This window comes from Caretta caretta, chromosome 12, assembly GCF_965140235.1.
Source record: "Caretta caretta isolate rCarCar2 chromosome 12, rCarCar1.hap1, whole genome shotgun sequence".
Lineage (NCBI taxonomy): Eukaryota > Metazoa > Chordata > Testudines > Cheloniidae > Caretta > Caretta caretta.
In genome coordinates this window covers 39,415,400-39,426,595 of record NC_134217.1, presented here as the reverse complement: position 1 = coordinate 39,426,595, position 11,196 = coordinate 39,415,400, and the positions used below count along the sequence as shown (strand labels likewise).

The window sequence follows — 11,196 nt, the reverse complement described above, 5'->3', positions numbered from 1 at the left end:
GCGGCGGGGGCGGGCCCGTCCCCCGGCGGTGGGGCGCAGTGTGTCCCCGGCCGGCAGCAGCGCAGCCATGGGGCGCATCGAGTGGGCCATGTGGGCCAACGAGCAGGCGCTGGCCTCCGGGCTCAGTGAGTCGGGCGGGGGCGCCGCTCCGGGCGGGGCGCTGGGGGCCACCGGGGGGCTGCGGGAGGGGAGCGGGGTGGGGGCAGTGGGGGGGGGGAGAAGGGAGCTGGAGGGTGATTGGGGGGAGTTGGGTGGGGATTGATCGGGGGTTGGAGGAGGGGGGTTGGGGGCAGTTGGGGATTAGGGGAGCTGAGCTGGGGGGAGACGGAGAGTAGGTGGGATCTGGGGGTGAGAACTGGGCTAAGGGGAGCTGGGGGTGGGGTGGAGAAGGGGGTAGGAAGGGGGGTATGGGAGGATAGGGCTGGCAGTGGGCAGGGAGCTGTGGGGCTAGGGGGGGCGTAGGGTTTAAGAGAAGATCTGAAGTGGCTGCCTTGCCCCAGGGTCATTCCTGGGGGAGGGAGCCTCTGTGCCCTGCAGGGTCTGTGAGCAAAGCCCACTCCTCGTCCTTGCATTTCCCAAACGGCTGTTCCTCACTGGGGACCCAGCCTCCCCCCCCCCCCAGTACCAGCCTCAGGGGGCCTGGGCTAGCACCCATCACCCTGCAGCTCTAGGCATCCCCAGTGGCTGGGGCTGAGGTTGAGGAAGTGAAAAGAAAATAAAAAGGGGAAGGAAGCAGCTGGGCTGTTTTTCTTCTCTTCTCCTCTTGCTTAACGAGTCTCTTCCATTGGCCTGATTAGCATCTCATGAAAACTCCCACTGCAGGGTGGGTACAGGGCCTGCGCCACCAACTTTACTTCTCTATAGAGACCCGAGTAAACTGGGTTTCTCTGGGGACTTGCTCATATGAGAGAGCTGCCGTTCAGCCCCCTAACCTGAATGCCCAGTTATCCCAGGATAAAGGCGCTTGAAACCGGAATCGCTTTCCTGGGCAGGAAGGGAAATAAATCACCCTACTGCTCCGGCACCTTTATCCTGGGATAACAGCGTTCGCACTGCGAACGACCCCCCTCGCCAACACAGGGATGTGGTAACGTTTCGAAGTGGAGCCAGGCCTCCGTTTGACACATGGCATGGGGCTGAGTCCTGTGGGAAGAGAGTTTGTACAGGGGTTTTTCTCTTCCAAAGTGTTCTTGAGCTAGGATTTGGGATCCCTCCAGGGCAGCGGTTCTCAACCTATTTATCATTGCGGGCCGCATCCAATATGACCTGTATGGCCCTGAGGGCGTCACATGGGCCGCAGCTGTGTGCTGACTGGGCTACAAGTGGCCTACAGGCCGCAGGTTGAGAACCACTGCTCCAGTGTCTAAATTATCTCGATCTGCCCTGCTGGCACCTCAGCTTCTTAGCCCCCAGCCATGACTTGACTGCGAACTTTGCTTAGCTGCCGTCCAGAGAGAAGAACCTAACTACATTATGGCACCACTGAGCCCCTTCGGTAGTTGGGGAACTCACTGGAAGCAGAGAGCGAGTGAGTGGCTGGGAGGGCCGGTTGGAAGAGAGGGATGAGACGGGGGTTGCTTCTTGGTTACAGGATGTTGTTACCATCAGGTGATTGTAGCCACCAAGTTTCATTACGGTCTAGTTCCCGTGGACAGCTGGTCATCACGAAATCCACTGTCAGTCTGGCACCCATCCTGGCAGTGAGGCTTAAAACCAATAGCTGGAAAGACTGGCCTCTGGGTGTGAAATTCTGGGCCCATTGAAGTCAGTGGCAGAACTCCTGCCGACTTTGCTGGCACTGGGATTTCACCTTCAGGGTAGGTCTTCCCTGCAGTTGAGAGGGTAGGCAGACCTGAGCTAGCTTGCTAAAACTAGCAGTGTGTCTGGGGCGGGGGGGGAAAGTGGGGGGTGGTATCATGGGCTAGCCACCCACGTACTGTCCTGCCTGGGTACGTACTCGGGCATCTACCCCATGCCGCTGCCACACTGCTAGTTTTAGTGAGCTGGCTCCATCTAAGATAGCTCAGTTCTGCCTACGCACGCTGCAGTCCGCCTCCCGATTGGGGGGTAGGTGTACCCTGTGTTTCCTGCCACTTCCATGGCTGGTGCCTCCAGCTTGTGCTGATGGGGACGTGAGTGCAGAGCAAGGTAGCTGTGGATAAATGAAGGAGCTGGGAGCTGCCAGGCCAGCACCAGCCTGGAACTCAAACCCACAAGTGGCCAGTTTATAAATGCGAATGTGCAATGCTGCATGCAAAATACACGTCTCGTGGGCCTGGCACGTAGGAATTGCCAGTCTGGGTCAAATGCAGGGTCCAGCTGGTCTGGGAACCTGTCTCTGGCAGTGGCCAGCCCCAGATGCTTCAGCACAAGGTCCTAGGTGACTTGTAGCAGGCAGTGAGGGACTAGCCTGTCTGCAGGGAAGGCTGCTTCTCCACCCATCACTTAGGATTTGGTTTACGGCCTGAAGCAGGCATGGTTAGAGCACTTGGCTTTTAATCCTTACACCTGCTATCTGGGTAATTATGCATGGCAGAGTGCCTAATTAGTGGCTGGCGCCTAATTAGCGATGTGTGCATGTCATTATCTGAGTTGTGGGATTTGCTGTGGTAACTGTGGTAAATTAGACATGCCTAAAGAGTTAAAAGAAAGGCCCCAAAACAGGCAATGGGGGGCATTGCATTTAAGGCTCACAAGTCGGGCCATGTCTTGGGGTGGGTGAGAGAGGGTTGAAGATGGGGGTAGGGATAGATGAAGCTACTTATTGAGCCTTGGACCCTTCGGGCTTATTTTTTCCTGTTTGGACACGGAAAGTCCCGAGGCGTCTGTTAGTCTAAAGGAACCGAATCCAGTGAACGGATCCTGGCAGCGGGGCTGTTTGCTTTGGTCAGCTAGAAATCTCTTGCTGCAGCAGATGCTGTGCTTCAGGGTTAATCGCCTCTGCTTCGAGAATGTCAAGGCTGCATTTGTGGGGGTTTTTTAAGCAAGGAAAGAATGTGACGGGCTGCGCTGGAAACAAGGAAGTTTCTTAACTTTGGGCCTGCCTCTGAGAGTAGCATGACCTCCCTTAGACCTAAACCCTCCTCTCTGGCTGGCTCTGGGCTTTCACGCCAAATATGCTGGCCGTTGTCTAGTCCAGTGACTAAAGAGCCAGGCAACTTCTGTCCCTCTGCTCCCACTCCTGTCCTGGCTGATGGGAAAGTGCAAGATGGGCGTCACAGGTGCACTAGCTGTGGTTTTTAAAAAGCCGCCTCTGGGCTGGCTTGGCCAGAGTGAGAGCTGCATTACCGGCCAGCTTGCCGGTGGGCGCTTGCCCTTCACAGGGGACCACGCCTGCAACACTGGCTCTGCTTTAGGGCAATGTGAAAATGCCCAGCCAGGCTGCTGCTATCTGGCAGATTCAGGTGCCAGCTGCTGTGACAGGGCAGGTGTGTCCTCGCTGGGAGGGGTTGTCTGTGCTCTCGCTGTGTGAATTGCAGGCTGGAGCCTGTTTCCAGCTCTTACCTCCCAGGGAGAGGTTTTGATTTAAAATCTTACCCAGGCTCCGTCTGTGGCGTGATACTGGCTGGGCGGGGAGCAGCAGCGGGGGTGGTTTGTTGTACGGTGGGGGGGCTATTTCTCTCCTGCATGAGACCTGTGTCTCTATAAATAGACAGAAACTACCCGCCAGGGCGTGTGGGGTGCTCAGTGCATGGCTAGACCTGGGATTAACTATCGCTCTGGAGCAGAGGAACATGGGGTCAGAGCCTGTTCCGGGCTCAGGGGAGATCAGCTCTTGGGTACCACTCGGACAGAGTGTGGGGATGTTCACTCGGGTTTAGTAACCTCCTCTCTCTCCCCCCCTTGCCTCCTAGTTCTAGTGACGGGAGGGACTGTAGCGGTCGCTGCTCGGTTCAAAGGGTGGCAGTTTGCTGCCTACGCCATGTATCCTCTTCCAGAACCGCCATCTGTCCCCAGGCTCCCCAGATGTCTGGCTGGCGAAGATCTCCGGAGGCTGCCGCTTCCTGGCTTTGCTCAGCACAGCTGTGGTTTAAAAGGGTGCCGACAAACGGCTCGGCTGTCGGGAGGTTGAGAGTCGCTGGAAAAGCTTTCGCAACGTCACAAAGTCAAAATGAAGAGCCTGGGGTGGGGCATTTCAGCCCCTCCCCCCTCAGGGACTAGAAACCCAAAAGCAGCCATTTTGGGGCCAGTGTATTGGAACCCGGAAGTGGACCTTACTATAAACAAACAGTGAAACTTACTGGCCGAGTTCCGCAGTCTAAGTGATGAAGTGCCCAGCTGCTGTGGCTGGGTTTGTAATGAGGCTGGGAACTTGTCTGCGGGTTAATAACTTCTGCGGTTCTGTATGCTAGAGCAGGGGTATCCAATCCTCACCTTGGCAGGGGCAAACGCCTCTCCTCTCTCCCTTCCCTGCCCCCTGCTGGGGTCAGTCAGCTGTTGTTACCCTCTGCCTGGCATTGCTTAGCTGGCCAACATTATGGGCTTTTTCTTGTCTCCCTCTGGAACATCAGACATTGTCCATGGCCACAGGTGGGATCCTGGATTTGATGGGCTGATCTGCACCGGCCAGCCCTAGGCTGCTGCAGCTGGCAGCAGAAGCTCCCCAGGGTGGATGCTGGAGTCAAGGTCCCATCCAGGCAGCGAATGCCAGAGGGAGTCTGAAAAAGGCTTCTCCTGACCTCGTGGGTCTGTGCTGCATAGACCAAGGGGGTGGGGGCATTGGGAAGCTATTTTTCCTTGACTGGTCCTCTTAGAGTGGCCGGGGTCTTCGTCTGCTTGCTGGAGTACCCCCGGGGGAAGCGGAAAAAGGGCTCCACCATGGAGAGATGGTAAGTACTCCCCTGCCTTCACCTCCAGCTGCGTGTGTGGCGGGGTTGATCATAGAATATCAGGGTTGGAAGGGACCTCAGAAGGTCATCTAGTCCAACGCCCTGCTCAGGGCAGGACTAATCCCCAATTTTTGCCCCAGATCCTTAAATGGCTCCCTCAAGGATTGAACTCACAACCCTGCGTTTAGCAGGCCAATGCTTAAAGCACTGAGCTATCCCTCCCCCGCCCCTTGCAAAGGGGATTTTTTTGGCTTTCAGTCCAGGCCCAAATTGACCCCTCGTGTTGCAGCCCCTCCTGGCAATGAAATGGCATGGAGAGCGGAGGCAATGTGCTCAAAGCTAAGGAAAAGAGATGGTGTCTTAAGCCATGGATAAGTAATCTGTGGAACTCACTGCAACATGATATTAAGGCCAACATCTTAGCAGGGTCCTAAAAAGGGATTTTGACATGGGCAGGCTTGAAAGGAGTATCCATGGCTAGATAAGATTGGATAAAACCCGATAAATCCTCATGCTTCAGGGCACTGGCCAGCAACTCACTGACAAGAGTTAGGAAGGAACTCTCCCCTATGAATGGGGTGATCCTTAATGCCCACAATGGAGTTTCTCATCCCTTCCTCTGAAGCAGTTGGTGTTGGTGGAAGACAGGTTATTGTTCCTCTGATCAGATCCAGTCTGGCAATTGCTTTGTTCTTCAGGCCTAGAAGGGCCAAAACATGCCTCTTCCTGCTCCAACAGCCCATGTCTCCAGACTGAATTACAGGAGAATCTCCGAGCAGTGTGGGGGTTATGACACACAGCTGAACAGCTTTATTCCATCAGCAGGATGGCGTGCTAGATAAGGTCTCACCCTGCCAGCAGTGGGGCGTTTCCATGGCAGTGATGCATGGCTTGGCTGGGGTTAAAAAGCCCAAAATGCAGCCGTGGCCCTGAAATTCATAGCTGGAGGGACTCTTTTGGAGAAGAAGTCGTAAGGGAGCTGGAGTGGCCGAACTGGGCTCGGGTCTCTGGGTATTGCAGCCTCGTGTCCAGGGTGCTGACCCCCTCCATAGCAGCAGAGTTTTCTCTGCCTTGTCTGGCTGCCTGTCCTGTTGTAGTTCAGATGCCCAGAGTGCCAGGGACTGCTGGTCACTGCCCTGTTCACTAGTCGTTGGTGATCAGGTCGGGGGAGACTTCTGCGCTCCCACAATGTTTTCCACTGCCTGGGTGAGCATGTTAGATCCTGATCAGGATAGAGGGGGAGAGGGAGGGGTGAGGCACAGGGCAGATTGGGGCATGTGATTGGGAGCAGAGGGAGGGTGCCCTTCTGTGTCATGTGCCCCATCCTCTGTAAGAATCCCATGCCTTTCTGACCCCCCCCACCCCCCGTGTGCTCTCTCTCTCCACCCAATGCAGTGGCCAGAAGTACCTGACAGCCGTGGTGAAGGTTTTTGGGCCGGTCACTAGGAATTACTACGTCCGGGCCATCCTACATGCTGCGTAAGTCTGGCTGGCATCCCAGGGGGTGTGTGTGTGATCTCTGCTGAGCGAGTGCTCCCTGCTTTATCCCTTAGTCTGATCCCAGATGCAAACCGCAGCCGCTGCCAGCTCCTACCCGGGGTTACGTTTAACCATGTCTCAATACACACATCCCTGATCCCGAGTGAGGCCCAGCCCGGCTCGGGCTGAGGGGGTGTGCGTAGCCAGAGGGGATGGCTTCACTCCATAAGCTCCAGGTTTGAAATCCTTAATCCCCGCTCACCATGGGGTGAGATCCCCATAGGGTCAGTGTAACCCTCACCCTTCAACATCGATCCGAGCCCACGACTGCTCTGAGTGAATGAGTGCCTGTGTGCCCTGGCCAAAAACGCTTTTTGTTTTCAAGCAGGTTTCCCCCTGGGATCTGGCCCAAAGTTTTCCCTTTCCCCTGCTGTTACACAGCACAGAGTGCCCCCGTGGGCTGCTTCCCTCCACCCCAGAGGTGGCTGCATTTCAGGGGGGCTGTGTGCGTTGCATGGAGTTTGGGATGTGCTCTGCAAGGCTTCAGAATGGGACGCATGAGACGGTTTCATTGATTTGGCGATGGGAAGCCACCCTGTGCTCTCGGCAGGGGCTGGTTTCCGTATCCATTCCTGCGTCCTGGATGTCAATGGCGGGTGTCTCCCCAGCTTCAGTTCACAGGGAGTTTATGTGTAAACGGCCTGCTCTGCCCGCTCGGGAATTCTCCCAGGTTGCCTGCGGGGCTTGGCAGCTGTCTGGCCTCGGGTTTGGTTCTGAGCCCGTGGAGGAGAGTCTGCTCCCATCCCCCAAAGGTTGCAGCAGGGAGAAGCCAGGAGTGGGCAGCGAACTGTTCCTGCTAAACCCACACTGGAGTTTTGGGGTTGGCACCTTACCCAGCCTGTCCCTGTGCCCCGCACCATCTCCCCCATGGCAGACAGGCTCTTTTTGTCTGGCCAGCCACAGAGAGAACCAGGGATTTGACTCGCCAGCTGAGGAAACGTTTGATTTCTGGGTAAATGAAAGCCTGGATTCTGCAGAACGCATCAGAAGCCACAGAGAGAACCCGCTTCCCCCGTGCATTGCCCACAGGCCTTTGCTCCTAATTTATTTGGAGGCTTGTCGGCAAAGGTTTCTGTTGGAGCTAAATCTCTCTCTGTCTCAGTCTTGCAGTGCCGGCGGGTTTCCTGTTATCCACTATTCTGGGCACGGCGTGTTTGGGCATAGCAAGTGCCATCTATTTATTGGTAAGTGCCCAGTGCTGTCAACTCACTGACCTTGTTAGCTCCCTCGGGCCTTATTTCTACAGATCAGGCGCTTGGTGGCTTGGTTTTCTGAGAATGGCACCAGGCAGCGTCTGCCTTTCTACTCACCCTGCGTGATGCCTTTATCACCTTTTGTTTGCTTCTGCTTTAACCATGGATATAGTTGACAGGAATTTATTTGCCCCCCAATGGTATAGTCTAGTGGTTAGAGCATGAGAGAGGCAGGACTCCTGGGTTCCATTTCTGGGTCTAGTGTTTAGAGTAGGGGACTGGGACTCCTGGGTTCGCGTCCTAGCTGCCACTGCTTTCCCACCTGATCGGTGTGTGCCTCGGTTTCCCCATCAACAAACTGGATGGTGTTTAGCTACAGTCCCCCACAAGGGGTTAATTAGTTAATATTTGTACAGAGCTGGCAGGGTGTCAGGTGTAATACAACCCCAAGGCCACCGCCTCCTTTGCTCTCCCTCGGTCTGACAGAGACGTTTCTCTGCCAGGTGCTGAGTGCCCCCTGCTGGCTAACTCGAATGCTGAGCACTCTGGATCCCTAAACACCTCCAGGGTCCATCTAGAGTTAGGCTGGCCAGCAGAAGCACCCGTTGTGTGAATGGGAGATGGTGGGGGTGATAGCTGTGTGGACGGGTTCCTAACATCATTTCTTCTGCCCTGGGCCTGAGGGAGGCCCTCTGGAGGGGAGGGCTGGCTGGGAAAGGGGTGACTCGGCTCTCACTGCCCTGTGGGGGCTGCTTTGCAGGCTGCGATCCGCGGCGAGGAGTGGAACCCCATCGAGCAGAAGCCCCAGGAGCGGCCGCAGGCGGGAGGAGGCACCATCAAGCAGCCCCCCACCATGCCCCCGCCGCGGCCGCCCCCAGAAACGCGCAAGAAGCAGCCTGCAGAGGAGGCCGGCCAGGAAAATCCCATCCCGGTCGCCATTGAGGTCGGGGGAGTCGGGCGCTGAGCAAGCTCTGTCTGTAGCCGGGTGCCCCCACTGCCAGCTCCGTAGCCTGTTGCCCCCTTCACCGATGCTCCCTCCCGGGGTCCAGCCTGCTCCCCATCCCCCTGGACAGCCAGTTCCCCCCCCTCCCAGCTCTAGAGCCCCATCACCCCTTCACACTAGAGCCCGCTCAGGACCCCCCGGTGTCACAGAGCCCGGCAGCCTCGGTGTTCCTTTGCACGGTGGAGGGCTGTGGGGCCCACTCTGCCCATGTGGGGGTGGGGGGGCAGCTGTCTCCTGCTGGGCCCCTCCCCTGTATGGGTGCGGGGTTGTGCTGAAGGGCAGCACTTCAGTGGATTGTCTCCTTTTGATACTGTAATAAAACGAGTGACGCGATCTCTGATCTCACTGCACGGGAGGGGGCTGTGGCTGGCTGGGAGAGGGGGTGCAAGCAGGCAGGATCCCCCAGGCCTTGCATTTTCCACCTTGCCATGTAGTTCTGTCAGTGCTGAGATGCCTGGACCCTGCCCCATCCCCCTCTGGTACCAGGGCATCCCGTCCACGCCTCATCTACATCTTCTCAGGCACCAGCCTCTCTCAGCATGGCTAGCCTCAAAGGATGGGTTACAAGGAGAGCCCTTTTCAGCCTGCCAGGGCAGCTCCGGGGGGCAAGATCCCTGGGGCGGGAGCAGGGACGCGGTGTGGACCGCTGCCATCGTCTGGCTGCTGGGGGAAGCCAGCATCCAAGGGGATCTCTGGGTGGGGCAGGGGGTGCTGTGAGGAGGTTGAGTGGTTCCTGCAGGGGGTGTCTCTACCACCCAGATCCAGTGCTGGCTGGGGACCCCAGGCTCACCCTCCTCCTCTGCTGGCTGCCTGATGGGGCTGGGGGTGGGTGGGGAGGCAGAGAGTTGGGTGGGGGCCGGTGCTGGGATGGGGGTCAAAGAGTCAGGTCCAGGGAGGAAGGGGTCCTTCCTCAGCCCCCTGAGAGGTGAGCGCCAGAGGCAGCTGAGCTTCCCCTGGGGCCTGAGCTGGGGGGGGGGGTTCCCCAATCCCAGGTGCTTGCTGGGGCTGAGTAGTGGGTAGGGTCAGAGTCTGGCTGAATTTGTGGTTCTGGACTGCAGGGGGCGCTGTGCGCTTGCTGGTGCTATTCAGCCAGGGCAGCTCCAGCTGTGAAGGCAGGGGCGGCCCTGGGGGGGGGTGGGCAGGTGGTAGAATTGCCCCCATCCCATGTGGGCAGTGAGGGTGCTGGGGTGAGGGGCTGGCTGATGTCCTCTGGGCCCAGGACGGATGGTGGACAGGCAATAGGAGCCATGGAGGGGAGGGCAGCCAGCCCATGGCCCCCAAGGGCCAGTTTGCACCCATGTGGGGCTAGTGTTTGCAAGGGCATAGTTGCTGGTTGTCCCTGGTTGCTACGTTCAGACGGGGCACTGAACGGCTGGCACGTCGCAGCCGCCTTGGGCACATCAGGCTGGGGGAGGGGGGGCAGTGGATTCCCCCACCCAGACCCGGGGTCGGCACCGGTGTCCGGAAGATGAACAGCACCGTGGCCCAGGAGGAAATGAGCCGGGTTTCTCCTTTCCCCCAAGGCAGCTAGTGTCTCCTCTCCTTGCGTCAATCAGGGCCCGAGACATGAATCACCCCGGGCTCCCTCCCTTGCCTAGCCTGTCCTCCCCTTGCCCAGGCAGGGCTGGCCTGCAGCAGTTGTGTACCCCATTCCTGACCTCAGCCCGCTCGCCCCTGCTTCCAGGTGTGCCAGCCCTCCATGCTCAAGTTGCACCGTTGTGCGTGTCGTGATTGCACCACGTCTGTTCCATCGCGGCCCGGACCGTGCCAGGAAGGGCTCACGCAGCAGGTGGTGTGACAGAGCCTGGGGGGCCAGGGGTTTGGCCTGTGACCCACGCAGCGCTGCCCCGGCACTGTGGACTGGCTACGCACCCAGCCACGGTGCCGCGGCACTGTTGGCTCTGGCCTGGGGGGTACCTGTACCTGCCTCAGAGTCACACGCGTAGACACTGGGCTTAGTTAACAGGTCAGCAGTTGCGGGGTGGGGGGAGCTGTCTGCTACTGTCTGTACAGCGTCCTAGCACAGTGGGGGCTGCTCGTGGCTGGTCCTGGGCTGTGTTGCAAAGGCCACTGGGCCCAGGGATGCGCCTAGACGATCGCTGATGTGCACGACGCCAGAGTGAGGGGCCTAGGTGCCTACAGAAGGATTGGGGAGAGACGGGGCTCATAGAGTGAGTCGCAAAAACCAGCTGGGGGGGGTGATAGCGGGGTGGGTGCGAAGCCCTGCTGCTCTCTGGGAGATTGGGGTGCGGGCTGCCCCCTCGCGTAGTGCCGAGGGCACTCTCCTCCTTTGCCACACCAGCACCAGCCTCTTAGCATTTAGCCCAGTGGGTGGGGTGTACGGTGGGAGCACCCCGGTTAACTCCCCTCCCCGCCGGACGGGATCAGCTCCCCCATCTCCAGTTGGTGCCCTACCCGCTGGGCTCGGGGGTGTGCTGCCCTGTGGCTCCGCCAGGCCGCCCCCTTGCAGCTATTGTACTGGGGCAGTGGGGCCGGGGGGGGGGGAGGGGGGCTCAGAGGCCACTTCAAACCCTTCCTCCCCTTCACACCGAGGGGGGGGGGGACATGAGACCCAGCTGCATACCCTAACCCTGGGTTGAGTCATGGGGGAGGCTGCTCCCGCCCGCCAGTG

The 11,196-nt window shown here is 58.5% G+C and overlaps 1 protein-coding gene across 2 annotated transcripts; it reads left to right on the top strand.

Moving 5' to 3' along the window:
- Nucleotides 1-8,897, top strand: CYBA (cytochrome b-245 alpha chain). 2 transcript variants are annotated; one of them, XM_048816805.2, is made up of 6 exons: nt 1-125; nt 3,855-3,924; nt 4,755-4,829; nt 6,225-6,308; nt 7,471-7,552; nt 8,322-8,897. In XM_048816805.2, exons 1-6 carry the CDS (start codon nt 68-70, stop codon nt 8,523-8,525), a joined length of 573 nt encoding a protein of 190 aa, XP_048672762.1. In that variant the 5' UTR covers nt 1-67; the 3' UTR covers nt 8,526-8,897. The 2 variants fall into 2 exon arrangements, with proteins under 2 accessions (XP_048672762.1, XP_074974567.1); XM_075118466.1 differs by lacking the exon at nt 1-125 and adding an exon at nt 3,677-3,761.
- Nucleotides 8,898-11,196: the final 2,299 nt, after the last annotated feature.

Coding starts and splice junctions, on each gene's coding strand:
- CYBA (XM_075118466.1), top strand. CDS start 3,692: ATGGCTAGACCTGGGATTAACTATCGCTCTGGAGCAGAGGAACATGGG. Junction 3,762..3,854: donor CAGAGCCTGTTCCGGGCTCA/GGGGAGATCAGC, acceptor CTTGCCTCCTAG/TTCTAGTGACGGGAGGGACT. Junction 4,830..6,224: donor GGCTCCACCATGGAGAGATG/GTAAGTACTCCC, acceptor CACCCAATGCAG/TGGCCAGAAGTACCTGACAG.